A 16604-nucleotide genomic window follows, 5' to 3' on the forward strand; every position below is an offset into this window, starting at 1 on the left:
GAAAACCTGTGTGATAATGGAAAAAATAGAGTTATGTAAAAAGGAGATCACAGAGGAATTTCACACTAAACTGGCTTAAGGAGGATGGAGATGATTCCATGAAGACATTGACTAAGAGGAAGAGGCTAGAAAGCAACCAAAAGCATTTGGGGTCTGAGAAACTGCAATCTCGGAGACACAGAGTGGACCAAAATTGAAAGTGTGCTCCAAATTACAAGCAAGGAGTACTGGCTTATTAAGGCAAAACCTACAAGATTGTATAGCTTATTTCCAAGGAATTATGATTGGTGCTGACAGAGTTAAACTAATATATAAGTAGCTGTTTACTTAACAGATATTACCTTATATCAATTTCAGGCCAGCATAGAAGAGTATCTCCCAGAATGTGGTGACGGTGCAATTGTCAAGTTGTAATGGACTAAAATCAAAAGTTCACAGCGTTCCGGAAATTGAAACAGGAGACACTGTTGAGGCCTGGCTTCCTTAATATCTGTCCCATCCCGTTTTCAATGATTCTCTTTGTAATGCTTATTTCACTTTGGAATCTTCTTCCACAAAGGAATTGACATTTAAAATGTAGTTGAAAGAGGAAGTAAGAAGCGGGAAAATATTCCAGATAGGATGAAAGGCTTGTACTTGCAGACAATGACAGTGATTTCTAACCTTTGAAACTCAGACCACCTGAGGTGGGTCATAATCAGGCAGGGTGCTGGATAATAAAACACAACTTGGATCACTCTGACCTCGTTGAACTGGAATTTTCTCAAAACAGGGCAAGAAAATCTGTATTCTTAGCAAACATGTCAAATGATTCCTGTGCACACTAAAGTTTGAGAAGCATAGAGAATGAAAAAAAGTCTTTTCCATAATTATGCAAAATTAACCCTTATTCACAAGCAGTGCAATATAGTGGTTAAGGACATGAACTCTCTGTCCCATAGACCTGATTCTGAATCCTAGCCCCAGATGTATTTGACTTTGGCAATTACTTCCCATCTCTGATTTTCAGTTTCTCATCTGTGAGATTAGAAAAATTATCCTTATCAATATAAGATGTACAATTTATGTTAGTCCTAAATTAGAGTGCTCTCTCTTTTATAAACACTTCCCTTATCACCCAAGTACAGCAGGGATGCTCTTTCCTGTGGACCCTCAAAACTTTATTTACTGATAAGCAAAACTAAAGTTCACAAGATCAAAGTTTTATAGTACATAAGAAGGGAGGAAAATTTATTTCAATAGGTAAAAAGAGAAACAGTCCATGTAATCTACCTGACCACCTGGTAATTTACTAGCAACAGTGAATCCAAGCTCTAGAAAGCACCCACTTTAAACAAACAAAGTAGATTAATTACTATTAAATCTGCTCTGATAAAGCATAATTCTTTAGAGTCACTTTCCTTAATTTTACAAAAAGAAAAAAACAAATAAAAAACTGCAACATTGTGTCACCACGATATCCTCAAGTAGATTATATCCAGGAGTTTTGCAGACTGAGCCGGTTTTAAACCTTTGAGCTAGCCTTTAGCAGCTGGAAATTTAATGTCCTTTGCACTTGCATTCTAGTCTGTTTTGCTTTTGCAAGTCTAAGCAAAATGGCAGTGCAACTGGCTCGCCTTTCCCTCAATTATTTCATTGCTTTAAGGCACAGTTTCTGAGCCAGGACTTCTGTCCATACTGTGAGAGAACGCAGCACAAACCGTTCTCTCTCTGGACCACCCCCTGGGTACATGCACTCAGTCTATGGGAATGGGGAGTAACGATTATACTATGTTACTTTGATTAGATTGAACTGAATCAGGGGTATCAGGAGGTCATGGATTTAAAAAGTGTACTAGAGTGGGGGCGCCTGGGTGGCTTAGTCGGTTAAGTGTCCGACTTTCGCTTAGGTCATGATCTCGTGGTTCGTGGGTTTGAGCCCCGCGTCGGCCTCTGTGCTGACTGCCAGCTCAGAGCCTGGAGCCTGTTTCGGTCTGTGACTCCCTCTCTCTCTGACCCTCCCCGGCTCACGCTGTCTCTCTCTCTCTCTCTCTCTCTCTCCTAGAAATAAATAAAACATTAAAAAAAAATGTGTACTAGAGGGGAGGAGGAGAGGATTTTTAGGGCAGTGATACTCTGTAATGATGGATACATGCTATTACACCTTTGTCCAAACCCTTAGAATGTACAACAGTAAGAGTGAGCCACAATGTAAACTATAGACTTCAGGTGATTATGTTGTGTCAGTGTGAGCTCATCAACCGTAGCGAATGTATCACGGTAGCAAATGTATCACTCTGGTGGGGGATGTAAAAATAGAGGAGGCTGGGCATCTGTGTGGGCAGAGGGTGCAGGCGGTATCTCTGTATCTTCCTCTCAATTTTGCAGTGAATCAGGGTGCCTGGGTGCCTCAGTCGGTTAAGCGTCCGACTTCAGCTCAGGTCATAATCTCATGGTTCGTGGGTTCGATCCCCATGTCGGGCTCTGTGCTGACAGCTAGCCCAGAGCCTGGAGCCTGTTTCAGATTCTGTGTCTCCCTCTTTCTCTGACCCTCCCCTGCTCATGCTGTCTCTCTATCAGAAATGAATAAAAAAATTTAAAAAAATTTTGCGGTAAATCACACTGCTCTAAAAAAAATTAAGTTCTAAAAAAATTGACTACACAACTATAAACCTGTGCTTTCTCAAAATTATAAGCAGTTAAACTAAATGTGGCAAGGTACTATAGTATCTCTTTATAGAAAATTTCCACATATATACACAGGAACTTTTGTCTTGCTTTTTTGTTGTTTTTTGTTTTGTTTTTAATGTTTATTTATTTTTGAGAGTGATAGACAGAATGTGAGAGGGGTGGGGCAGAGAGAGAGAGAAGAAGACATAGAATCTGAAGCAGGCTCCAGGCTCTGAGCTGTCAGCACAGAGCCTGATGTGGGGCTTGAACCCATGAACCATGAGATCATGACCTGAGCCTAACTGGGACCCTTAACCTACTGAGCCACTCAGGCTCCCTCTCCCCCTTTTTTTTTAACATTTAAATTTTGTTTTGCTTTTAAACCAAACTAGGATTATACACTTTTGTAATCTTTTAAAAGAGTTTCCAGTCCATAATATAATACAGATATCTTTACACATCGATGCTTATGTCTCCGTGAGAACATTTTAAATATTTAAATAGTATTTCACTGCATGGATTCACAATGTATTTAACGGGTCCTAGTTTATTGAACATTTACTGTTCGGCCAGTTTTACTAATTTAAACATTGCTGCCCTGCTGGACATGTTCTGAGGCCGTCGGTTCCTTGCCTGCGTCCTCAACTCAGGAAGCTGACTGGTGTGGACTAATGATCTGCTCTGGTCCCTTCTGACTCTGGCTGGCTCTGGCCAGTGGATGGCTCTGTCCCTGCAGTGTTGCCTTCAGTTCCTTGTGTTTCTCGCCCAGATGCCACCACATTTCTCAAGGTGGCCTGAGCTGCCACGTGTTGCCTCCCTAGCAACATTCCTGTCTTCTCCTCTCTGCAGACTGAGGACCGCTCGCAACCTTGGCTCGGCTAGCCTGTGGTTCCTGTGCGACACCTCGCAGCTCCCTGACTTTTACAAACCCTTCCGGAATCATCCTAATTCGATTTAGGTAATCTGTATCCTGCTGGACCCAGCTGTATACATTATTATGTAAATTTAAAAAGTCAAACCATCTATCCATCTGTGATTGTTTCTACAGAGTTGGTTCAGAGATTTTTGATGCTAAAGTACATGCACTTTTATGTATCAAAAACCAATAGCATACGACTATTCTTTGTTTTTTTAAAACCTGTCGACCCTGGATATTTCCATTAAAAAATCATTTCTAGTTTTATTGGTAAAATTAATGTCTCATTGCTGTTTAAATTTTTTTCATTACCGGGGCGCCTGGGTGGCTTAGTCGGTTAAGCGTCCGACTTTCGCTTAGGGCATGATCTCACAGTTCGTGGGTTTGAGCCCCGCGTCGGGCTCTATGCTGACAGCCAGCTCAGAGCCTGGAGGCTGTTTCCAATTCTGTCTCCCTCTCTCTCTGACCCTCCCCTGTTCATGCTGTCTCTCTCTCTCCTAGAAATAAATAAAACATTAAAAAAAATTAAAAAAATTTTTTTTCATTACCACTCAGGTTGAATTTCCCCCACCCTCATCACATACATATCTAGTGTTCATTTTTAAAAATGTTTATTTATTTTGAGAGAGAGAGAGATCACAGGTGGAAGAGAAGGGAGAGAGAAGGGGAGAGAGAGAGAGAGAGAGAGAGAGAGAGAAATTCCAAGTAGGCTCCATGCTGCCAGCCAGAGCCCACTGTGGGGTTCAATCCCACAAACCATGAGATCATGACCTGAGCTGAAATCAAGTTGGTTGCTTAACCAACTGAGCCTCCCAGGCTCCCCTCTAGGTGTTCTTGTTTATGTCGTCTTTTGTGAATGGCCAATCTAGATCCTGTGCTAGTTTATGAAACTCGGCTGCTTGCCCTTTTCCATTGCAAGAGCTCTTCCTACAGTAAGAAGAATAATTTTCCCCTGCCATCTGTTATAGTGTTCTGTGTTTGCCTTTTACTTTTTGTTCTGTTTTTTTGAAATATAGATTTTCAAATGGTAAAGTAACAACTTTTACCTCATAGTCTGACTCTTTAGGATCAATGGGCACCTATTTTTTTTTTTATAACATTCATTTAGCATTCATTCAAGTAATACCATATACTCTTATTTAAGGCTTTTGTTTGTTTTTTAAGAGAGAGAAAAAGAGAACATGAGTACGAGTGGGGCAGTGGGGGAGGGGCAGAGAGAGAAAGAGGGAGACCATCTTAAGCAGGCTCCATGCTCAGTGAGGAGTCTGTCCCAGGAGTCCATCCCATGACCCTGGGATCATGACCTGAGCCGAAATCAAGAGTCAGATGCTCAACTGACTGAGCCACCCAGGCGTCCCCTTACTTAAGGTGTTATGCCTATGTCTAAAACAGTATCTCGTGCTTCTTTATATGCCTCACAGTGCCAATAATAATAATAATAAACAACCATTGTAGGAGATTAATAAACAGCAAAATGTAGTAAAAAGACATCAGAGAAGTATGATTTTAACATATTACTCCACCACTTTGAACTTGTGAAAATGGAGATAAAAGTGTACACTCTGATGTTGCTCTGTGTTAAGGGAAGATAGCGTCCGTGGATACTAAGGTATATGTAGATTATATAGCAAGAAAAGCAATAAACAAAAATAAGGTATTATGATCAGTTATGTCTTTAAAAAAAAGAACAGGGTACTTGAATTCTCAAATTACAAAGTTTATCCCGGTTTAATATAGAGACTATAATTAGTCATCGCTACAATTACCTACATGGATTACCGTAATGACACCCTAAATGGTCTCTCTCTCTCTTTTTTTTTAAAATATTTTTATTTATTTCTAGGAGAGAAAGAGAGAGAGAGACAGAGTGAGAAGGGGAGGGTCAGAGAGGGAGGGAGATACAGACCCTGAAATAGGCTCCAGGCTCTGAGCTGGCAGTCAGCACAGAGCCCGACGCGGGGCTTGAACCCACGAACCGCGAGATCATGACCTAAGCGAAAGTCGGACGCTTAACCGACTAAGCCACCCAGGCGCCCCATGGTCTCTCTCTTTTTACTCATGTCTCTCCTAATTTAGCCTCCACACAGCAGCCAGAGCCATCTCTTAGAAAGTATACATTTGACTCTGACTTTTGCCGTTCATAGTATTCCAGTGGCTTCCCATTCTACATGGAACAAATCCAAGCTCCTACCTACCATGGCCCACAGGCTCCGTGATCTGAGCCCTGCCGGCCTCTCTGACCTCATTTCCTATCCCCTCTCCCCTTGTTCACTCTGTTACACCAACATCGGCTTCCTTGCTCCTCCCTAAACATGCCTCCTGGCTTTCCATTCGCTGCTCCCTCTGCCGGTAATGCTCTTTCCTTGGGTATTTGCATGGTTCATTCTCTGTGCAGATCTGGGGAGGCGCCAGGAGCACGGAGAACGCCTGTGGTGTCACTTGGTACAGGCTGAACCTCACAGGCAGGAAAGCGGCAGCTGCATGGGTCCCCAGTCTCTGGGTGCTGTGCTTCTGGAAAACCGTGTCCTCTCACTTTTTACAAAGTGAGCATGAGGTGGCTTTGCACAAAAAACTGCTTGAGCTCCAGGTGGCCAATTGTAGCGCTGTTTGTAGCAGGTGCTGGGAAAGCCATATGCCTACTATTTGGAGAACATGGAGCCTGTGGGAAGTTGCAGCCTCTTTTTCTGAGGCAGGAGTAAGAAGAAGAAATTGAAACTTCCAGTTTTACAGAAAGTTGGAATGCGGTGAGCCACGCCCACCAGGATTAAGTTGGGCCAGTCTTGGTCAGCTCACTGCTATCCAACCATGGATAATTTTTATTGTAGAATTCTGACTCTTGTCTCAGTTCAAATGCCATTTGCTCAAATAGGCCTTGTGGGAACACCCTTCGTCACTCGATATACTGTTATGAATCTCTCTAGTTTTCCTCATTTGAACAGTCATTATTCATAGGTTTGCTATATGTCCCCCATCATTAGAGTTTTAGGTATACTGCTGTATTCCTGAGGCTTGGCACTCAGTAGGTGCTCAATTAATATTTGTGGAAAGGCTATTTCTGGAACCCCATATATGCATTAATTTCTAAAACTGTTAACATTAGCACTTTTAAAAAGTTCAAGATGTAAAAAACAACATATTAACATGAAGGGCTTGGAGGGATCAAAAAATGACAAAATAGGGGCTCCAGGATCATCATGTGGGGAAAAGTACCCAAACTTTGTATTTCTAGGCTACAAACATCAACACACATTATGACAAATATTTGCTACCCTTTCTCATACAAATGTGCAGTCAGCTTCCCCCGTGTTTAACAATGTCATACCAACAGCAAGGGAATAATGGAATGAAGTGCTTTGGGTCATTGATTCTTGGCATTGGAAGGAGCTATAAAGGCCAGCTTTATTCATGGGAAGCATCTCGACTCACAGGCCTTTCCTGAAATGAACCCAATTCCTCTTTTATTTAATGACTCAATCCCCAGATTCTATAAATGTTCCTCTACGCCACGTTTCACACCCTAGACTCTCCATCATACAGCACCTTTAGTGTCCACACTTTTCATGTGCCAGGGTCCCTCCTAAAATGTGTTCTGCAGAAGCACAGTCCGGCACGGGTGACATACTGTGTTCTGAATAGAGTGGGGCTCCCGCATCCCGCTCTGTGGATACTCTCAGCTCATGCTGAGCTCAAACCCAAGTGTAGAGGGGAAAACACTCCATTTTCTCCTCTACTGTCTACTACGACCACACACTTCTGATCACCAAATGTGTGTGGGTTTGCCCACACCGAGCAATTCTTCAACACCAGCTGGGTATCCCAACCATTCAGTTCAGTTCCGACGGTATCTACCTAGAGTTAGCACAGACCTCATGCAGTAAGGGCTCATTCCCACGAGACTGCCCCAACCCCAACCCCCCTTCAGATAGCAATCACAAGTCCAGGTTGTTACTTGTGTTTCTGATAGGCTCCTTATAAATCAGGGTTCTTACAACCCACTCCTCAGGTTTGATTAATTTGCTAGAGCAGCTCACAGAACTCAGGAAAGCAGTTTACTTCGCCAGATTATTAATTTATTATAAAAGGATATAACTCAAGAACAGCCAAATGGAGGAGATGCACAGGGCAAGGTATGTGGGAAGGGGCATGGAGCATCTGTACCCTGACCAGGCACACCACCCTCCCAGCACATTGATGTGTTCGGCAACCTGGAAACTCTCTGACTTCCATACTTGTGAGACTTTTAGGGAGGCTTCATCATCTCCTTATGCCTAATCATTAACTCAGTCTCCAGCCCCTCACCCCTTCCCAGAAGATGGAGGGTAGGGCTGAAAGTTCTGTTTTTAATCATGGCTTTGTCTTTCTGGTGACCAACCTCCATCCTAAAGCTGTCCAGAAGCCCATTGAGAGTAACCTCATAGAAACAGAGACACCATATCACCCAGGAAATTCAGAGGAATTTAGGAGCTTTTGTGTCAGCAACCAGAGTCAAAATACTAGAACAAAAGATGCACCTGGTGCTCTTATTCTCTCTTAGGAAACTGCAAGGGGTTTAGGAGCTCTGTGTCAGGAACTAGGAATGGAGACCAACATATATATTTTCTATTATTTCACAATAAGTAAAACCCAGACTTTTATTCCATAGAAACATTTACATGTACTCTTATCTAAACATAGACTTTGTGTATATCTCTGTTGATTTCGTCTTATTGGCTTTAGCTCATTTTCCTGCCAGGGCTTTCCACCATTCTTCTTCCTATATGTTTACTGAAGTGATTTGTCTGCTTTCCTTCAGTTATGGATTTTAAAATGTTGACTAAGAACAGGGTTATGCACAAATCCTCTCAACCTCCCCACCTCCAACACATAGTGTTGACATCAATTGTTCAATCACCACCATGTTGTCATAATCTGGTTTTAGTCAACATGTACCAACCCTTAGTGACCATCACTTCCGTGTTTTGTTTTCACAGCTAACATATTTGATTCTTTGGCCTGCAATTTTTCCAGGGATTGTCCACCAGCCTCAGGTTTTGTGGTTTTATTACCTACTTTTATCTCCTTTTAGAAAATGGGAATATTTGTCTCCTGTCAGTTGGTATTACCTTCTTCTCGATGAGCTATGGAAGATTACTCCTCAGAGTTCCATAGTAATATCTGCAAGATACTTAAGCAACATGAGCCTTTAGACTTGTATTTAAAGCAACTAAGTATTGGCCTTTCTAGCTCTTTGTTTTTCTTGGCATCCACTATACCCTAGTTCATTTATTAGGCTTTCAGAACGTAAAGACTTTGTACTCAGTGCTGAGGGTGCGGTTGTGCACACAGGATTTACAGTTAAGTGGAGGAGGCAGAAATGCATAGGAAATCATCATAAAGTGTAGTACTCCCTTCAGGTTGTTATGGAAGCCCACAAGGGGTGGGGGTGGGTCAGTGAATTGGGGCTGAAGGTGGTAGCACCTGATTAGATCTGCACTTTAGAAAGATAATGCTTGCCGTACTTGAGAAATGGGCTTCTTAAACTGTAATGTTGCTTAGGAATCATCTGGGAATTGACAAAAATGCAGATTCTGGCTCACTGTGTCTAGAGAGGGGTCTGGAATTCTGCATCTAACCAGCTCCCAGGTGAGGCTGATCCTGGTTTTCCATGGACTACCCTTTGAGGAATAAGCCTTTAGATGTACATAGAGAGTACATAGAGAGAAAGAGTGGGTTGGTGGGGAGAAAGAGGCTGGTGGGGTAATATGGGAGACAAAGGATAATGGCAAAACTTGGGGACACTTGTTTTACTCTTTGAAGTCTGAAAATTGATCTCCCGTGTGAAGACTTGGACTACTAAACGGGTATTGAATATTTTTCTTTCATCTGTCAATAACTGTACAGGCTAAATTAAGGAAAGAGGGAGGGAGTTCAATTCCAATCTTAGTTGTTAGCAACCAGCCTCACTTTAAGCCCACCAAGGCCTCAGTTGTCTCATCTATAAAATGTGAGACTGGTTGTTATGGGCTGAATTGAACCCTAAAGTTCATATGTTGAAGTCCAACCCCCCCCCCCAGAACTTCAGAATATGACCTTATTTGGAAATAAGGTAATTGCAGATATAATTAGTTAAATTGAGGTCATACTAGACTAGGATGGGGGCTCGAATCCAATTGGCTGGTGTCCTTATAGAAAGCATAAATTTGTACACAAATTTCTCCTTGAGATCTGGGCTGAAGATTTAGCACAACTAAAATGCTTCTGAGATAGATTTTTAGGAAATGCATGACATGATAGTGGTGAGTCCGTTTTTACCTCAGCCACAAGAACCTTTTGAGAATCATTTGTTTTTGAGCTATACAGAAATATTTTAGCAAAGTGTGTTAGCGGTCCTATGTAATTCCAGCAACAGTAACGTCAAGCCCATAGAAAACAGAAACAAAACAACCTGTCTCAATGTTTTCTAAACTTGTTTTTTCTGATGGTTGTCCCAGAAGAGAAAGAACTTGTCTCTTATTTCACAGTAAATGTATCTAATCGAATGTACTCTTTTATTTCCTAGATTCTGAAGTTTAAAGCGTAAAGAGAAAAATATAAAAGGCACCTGTTCATAAGACAAAGGAAAATTTTCCCTATTTAAAAGGACAAGGACCCTCCCCAAACAACCCTTTTAAGAACATACTGGACTCTGCTATTCCTGGAAAAACAAAGGGATTTGGGACACAAGAGGCTAAATAAAGAACCCCAGAGTGTGATGGAATTAGTAGAGTAGTAATGTCGTCTTCTGGGTGGGAGGAGAACTGAGCAGGGCATCCAAACTGACCCGAGGACTTTCCTTGCCAAGCAGGGACATTTAATAGATCTTATCATTATAAGATTATTACGAGATTATATCACAGTATCTTAGTTTTCTCATCTACAAAACAGAGGAAAGAGGCCTTCCAGTCAGAATATAAAAAGGGATGGCAAGCATTCCATAGAATGAGATTTGAGTTTTTATTAAATGTCATATATCCCTGGGAAAAATATGCTTCAGTAGTAACAGCAGAACCATTGAGTGAGCATGTTGACTATACTCCTGGGCACTGGAAAGGTGTTTTGCCTACATTTTCTCATTTGGCCCTCATAACAACCCTACTAGATACATGTGTCTTAGCCTTACTTAATGGATGGTAGAATCTGAGGCCAGAGACATTAATTAACTTTTAATGCCAAAAGGCCAGGAAGGCATGGAGCCAGGATTCAAATTCACATCTCTCAGCTCTGTGGGGATCCCAAATGCAGGACTCATGGGCTGCAAAGCTCCCTTGCTGTGCCAGGACAGACATTACTAATTGATTATAGCACTCACTTTGGAATTTTTCTGGGCTGACAATACTGATGGTGGGGAGTTAAATTTACCCTGCCAATGCCTATGCCATGTAACAGTGGTCCTGATGGCCTCATTTTCAGAGATTCTGATTCAGTAGGTCTTGGGTTGGATTCCAAATCTGTATTTGTAAGGATTTTCTCAACGTATCTGATGGCAGCCAGGTTTGGTATCCACCACTTTCTGCACCTATGTTCTGTGAGGCCAGGTCTTTTCTGTTTGTCTCTGTGTTTGGTCTGTGGGTTTCTGAAAAAAATGAAAAGCTAAGGGAATAATCTCAGGAGGGAAAGGCCACTATTGACTAGCTGCTATTTATGGAATGATACTAAAAGAAAGGCAGGTCTAGTGCCTTCTTTTTTTCTTTTTTAAACCACCAAAATGCTGAAGGAAGACCTAGTCATAGCCTTCTGTGCCAAGTATCTGGTGAATTTTAAGGATCCATGAGTGATCGTGATGTGTTGGAGGGAAGAAAGACCTCATAGCTAAGCTCCGAGAAGCCCCTGCTTGGAGGAGTATAGACTATAAATAAGAGTAAATGAAAATCTTATAACTTATGATTCATTAGTAATCCCACCCCTTTAATTCATAACAAGTTGACTAACACTATTCCTCCCCCCGAAAAAAAGTACTACATGTAGTAGATTGCATACCTGATGAGAAGCAGCAGCAATACTCCATTAATATTTATAAATTCCTCAATGCTTACATTCCTCATCTATTTGGAAAATCTGCCTAAGTAATTAAGGAGTAAGGGGAATTATAAAGATGAAAAATATCATGAAAACAGTGCTCATGGAAGTTATCAACACTATTTTGCTTTTACTGTTACTCCTTAATGACTTAATTTTCCATGGACAACATTTTAAAAATGTAAATTTCTAGATTAAAAAAACCCAGCAACTCCAAACTTCATTATCTTCCCAGCAAAGCAGACATTTTTCAAACAGTAAACTTACATCTTTGGCTTCTCCACAAGGTACCGAAAGTGTTTACTTCCAATGATTTTCACCACCATCTCAGGCACTGCGTCTGAGCCACGGGGAGTCTTCCAAACAGAAGACATGCTTCTTCTCAAAATCTTTGCAAATCCTTGGATTGGAAAATGAGTAAATCTTTTCTCTTCTAGATTTCCTGTTAGTCAATTTACTGTTGTCGATAATAACAACAAAAATAGCAGCAGAACCCAGCGCTTTGCCAGTCTTACCTCACTTGACATACCTAACAAAGGCATGTGAAAGATATTCTTAATTACTATTATCATTCTTGTTTTAGTTGAGAGAACAGGCATAATGTAGTTATGTAACTTACCCAATATCATAGAATCAGTAATTAGCAGAATTGGGAATCTCACTCAAGAGGTCCACCAAGAGCCATCTAGAAACTCTACCTTTCTGATATCGGGTGGTTTCCTTCTACCTTTCTGATGTGATTCTTGTGAAAGGATACCAGGGCTTTAGGTGAGAATAGGAAGATCTTATATTCAGCTCTCATGCTCAGTTTCCCCTTTTAAAAAACCAGGATAGGGGCGCCTGGGTGGCTTAGTCGGTTAAGCATCCGACTTTCGCTTAGGTCATGATCTTGCAGTTCGTGGGTTCGAGCCCCGCGTCGGGCTCTGTGCTGACTGCCAGCTCAGAGCCTGGAGCCTGTTTCAGTCTGTGACTCCCCCTCTCTCTGACCCTCCCCTTCTCACACTGTCTCTCTCTCTCTCTCTCTCCTAGAAATAAATAAAACATAAAAAAAAAAAACCCAGGATAATTCCAGTTTTACTCCCTGGGTTTTAGGGTGCATCCAATGAGATAATACATCTGACGGAGTGCTGCACATAGGAAAGAAGGATTTTTTTGTTATTGCTGATGTGTGTTTTTGCAACAATCCAGTGAATCTGAAACTGAGATCCAGTACTAGATAAGTACTGGATGTTTATACAGGTCTGATGCCAAGGGCAACTCATAAGTTCTGTAAACCTGGCCCCAGGCTGATCATTCTCTTTCGGGGTCTCTTACCTATTGAAGACTCTTTAGAGATCATTCTAATCTAAACGCTAGCTTTACAGACTAGTAAACCAGGGCCCAGAGACGTGTACTATTTGACCAAACTCACACAGTGAGTGAGAACAGAGCTGCTTCTAGTTTGCAGGTTTGAAGTAGACCAGCTGTCTTCTCGGGACCCCGGCTTCACTTAGTGTGTGGCCAGCACTCAAGAAAGACCTGCTCTGCGACGGCAGCCCTGTCCAGGGGAACTTAACAGTCTCTTGGAAACTGTCTGAGACTTCAAGGACCACAGTTTGTGACTGTGGCTCCCCTCTCTGCACGTCAGTCCTGAGCCCTTTTCTGGGATGGAACAGAGGGGGCGGCCTTACCCCTGAGGCGACGTTTCCCCACCCAGGCAGCTCAGGGATACTCGGTCTGTGCTCTGCCCAGGATCGCGACCGGAGACAGGCTGCGGGGACCCAGGGTGGGGCGGCGGATTGGAGGCCAGGAGGCGGGCCAATCACAGGGCCCAGCTCGCGGGCGGGGCTGCTACCCCTGGTCGCTAAGGACGCAGAGGCTGTTGCTAGGCAGGGACCCGGATTTCTTCCACCTGCTGGAGGGGGCGGGGCTCCTCCACGGGCGCCAGGGTGTGGCTGCAGACTGGCAAGAGACCGTGGGGGAGAAGGGGAAGAATAGTGGGGGAGAGGGAGGGAGGCAAACCATGAGAGGCTCTTGAATGCCGAGAACAAACTGAGGGCTGCTGGGGGTGGGGGGAGCCGGAGGGGGGGGTGGGCATAGAGGAGGGCACTTGTGGGGATGAGCAGTGGGTGTTATATGGAAACCAACTTGACAATAAACTATTTATTTAAAAAAAAAAAAGAGTTTGAGGGTTCTCCAAACTGTGCTTTGGAGTTTCTCCAAGATATGTGAGCGTCTTTCTTGAAGCTCATCTCGCCCACCTGTGTAGTCACACTTGTCCCGTCCCTTCCCTGAAGCTTTGTATTTCCCTTGGTGAGATTACCACGTTACCATTAATAAGATTACCATTAATCTTGGTGAGATTAATCACGTAATTTGGATTCTTGCATTTGTCGGTTCAAATCCAGTCCTGTCCATTGCATGCTTTGGATAAATCTCTTCTTTCCCCTGACATTCAAGTCTCTTATCTGTAACATGAGGAAATTAATAGCACAGATGTAAAGGTAGGACCGCAATGAGATTAAATAAGAATATTAAAAGAACAAGTTTGAGTGGTATCTGTATGCCAGATGCCTCATGTGAGCCAGGCAACTATTACTACCTTATAAGTTAACAATGACCAATAACATAATTTTTTCTGTATTTTAAGGATTAAAAAAACAAGGCTTAGGGTGTAGAGTAATTACCCAAATTACCCAATATCCCACGGAGGCATGGACAGGATGAAAGTTTGAATGTATTCCTACACATCCCGAATTTCCAGGAAGTTTTTACTGTCAAAAGACTAAAGCAAACATGGGTAAATTGATTCCAAAATGGTGTTACTATTTCCAGCAGCAGCCCCAGTATCCACCCTGTCTGCCTCCTGCCCCTTGGCTACACTGTGTTTTGTGATTTATTGTATCATCTAATGGCACATGCAGTAGATGCATCTGCTCTCTAGGGGTCACTCTCTAGTAGGCAAGACACACAGGATATTCTATGATATACAAAGTACCCCTAAGGAGGAAAGGGGAGAGTTCCCTTTTTACTCTCCCAGCCCAACCTTCACATTGTCACCAGACAAAGCCCAATTCTGATAAATCCCAGTCTCTAGTCAAAGGGCTCCCATCAGCCATGGCAAAGTCTTCCATCCCCTATTCTCAAGCTTCTTCTTCCAGGCTTTCTATACTCCATCCAACCTAGTCTACTAACTGGCCTGAACCTGCCTTTCTTTTTTTCTTCTCTTTTCTTCTCTTCTCTTTTCTTCTCTGCCCTTTCTTTTGCTTTTTGCCTCTGTGCCTTATTCATTCTGTTCTCTCTGTACAAGACCCTTCATGTTCCCTCATCATCCATTCTTTAAGTTCCATCCCAAACGGTCAAGTGTATGCACCCAGGAATTAGATACCTTGGGTTCAGATCCTGGCTGTTAGTTCAAAGTGATCTTGGCAAATCACTTAAAATCTTTGTGCCTTGGTTTCCTCTTCTATAAAATGAGGATGACTTTTTTGAAGATTAATTGAGTTATATAAGTAAAGCACTTAGAACAATGGCTGACACATAATGAGCAATATAAATGTTTGCTATCATCATTATTATAATGATCTGTCAAGGAGCCAAATCAGATCCCAGAAGCTGAAAATGGTTTCTCTGTTCTCTGTATAATTTGTGGTTTCTCTCTTCTGTAAAATGTGTCTTCCTTTGCCTGATGGTGTGAATACTTGTTTGCACTGGTTGCCCTACCTTCCTAGAGGATGCTTGTTGTAGGTTGAATAATGGCCTCCTGGACATCCACACCCTAATCCTTAAAACCTGTTAATATTATCTTCTGTGGCAAAAGGGACTTTGCAAATATAATTAATTTAAGAATCTTAAGATGGGAGATTATCCTGGATTATCCAGGTGGGTCTTAAATATAATTACAAGTGTCCTTAGGAGAGAGAGGTAGACAAAAAATGGACTACAGAAGAGGGAGGGGAGATGTGACCATGGAAGTAAGAGGTTGGAATGATTTAAAGAAGAGGTTGGAGCCAAGGAATGAAGATTGGCCTCCAGAAGCTAGAAAAGGGGGGGAGGGGGGGAAATCTCCTCTGGAGGCTCCAGAAGGAACCAGACCCTACTAATTCCTTGATATTAGCCCAGTGATACTGATTTTGGGCATCTGGCCTCTAAAACTCTAAGAGAATAAAGTTGTGTTATCATAAACCCCCAAGTTTGTGATAATTGATTACAGTAGCCATAGGAAACAAATGCAATGTTACTGAAGAACCCACTTCTTTTCAAAAAATATTTGTTTATTTTTTAGAGAGAGAGAGAGAGAGCACATGTGACTGGTAGAGGGGCAGAGAAAGAGTGGCAGATAGAGGATCTGAAGCTGGCTCTGCACTGACAGCAGAGAGCCTGGTCACCGGGAGATCATGACCTGAGCCAGGTCAGAAGCTTAACTGCCTGAGCCACCCAGGTGCCCCAGGACCCACTTCTTCATAGAACTGATCGCACTCTGTGGCTCAAGTAGGCCAAACAATTCTTATTGAGGACCAGTGTACAGGTATTGAATGAAACACTATCTGTTGGGGTGACTAAAGTCTGAGGATAAGGTATCGAGGCTGTTGGCAGATATTTATGTCAACACATACTGCCTTTTCAGCAGATGAGGAGGAAGCCAGATCAGAGCTAAAAATGGAGTCAGTGTGAGAGGGGGATGGCAGCAAAAAGGCTGGATCCAGCTATGCTTGAAGCTGGCGAGATTCTAGACCTCCTAAACACAGAAGTGAAAAATGTAGCTCTCGCTTAAAATATATTTTGAAATGAGCTTCATTAATCTTTACCTACAGAGTCCTGGTGAACGCAGAGACTTTTAAAACTTCAGGTTGCTAAGGTTCATATGCGGGGTGCAGTTAATTGATTGGCATTTTAAATTTCACTATTAATTCTGTGATGGAGCTTGAAGAAGTCCATCAATTTTGATCAGATCAGTTATTCTACTAAAGGCTCCCGTTGACCTTATCTTGACCTAAAGATTTTATAAATGCCAACCTGAAACCTA

General features: G+C 42.4%; 1 protein-coding gene across 1 annotated transcript in view; it reads right to left on the reverse strand.

Annotated features, from left to right (window-relative positions):
• The window catches only part of CUNH1orf87 (chromosome unknown C1orf87 homolog), a 106910-nt gene that overhangs the window by 63474 nt on the left and 26832 nt on the right, over positions 1-16604 (reverse strand). The window contains exon 2 of the mRNA XM_077768122.1: positions 13270-13349. Coding sequence (XP_077624248.1) covers positions 13270-13349 — 80 coding nt within the window. The remainder of the gene's footprint in view (positions 1-13269; positions 13350-16604) is intronic.

This window comes from Crocuta crocuta, unplaced genomic scaffold, assembly GCF_008692635.1.
Source record: "Crocuta crocuta isolate KB4526 unplaced genomic scaffold, BGI_CrCroc_1.0 scaffold85, whole genome shotgun sequence".
Lineage (NCBI taxonomy): Eukaryota > Metazoa > Chordata > Mammalia > Carnivora > Hyaenidae > Crocuta > Crocuta crocuta.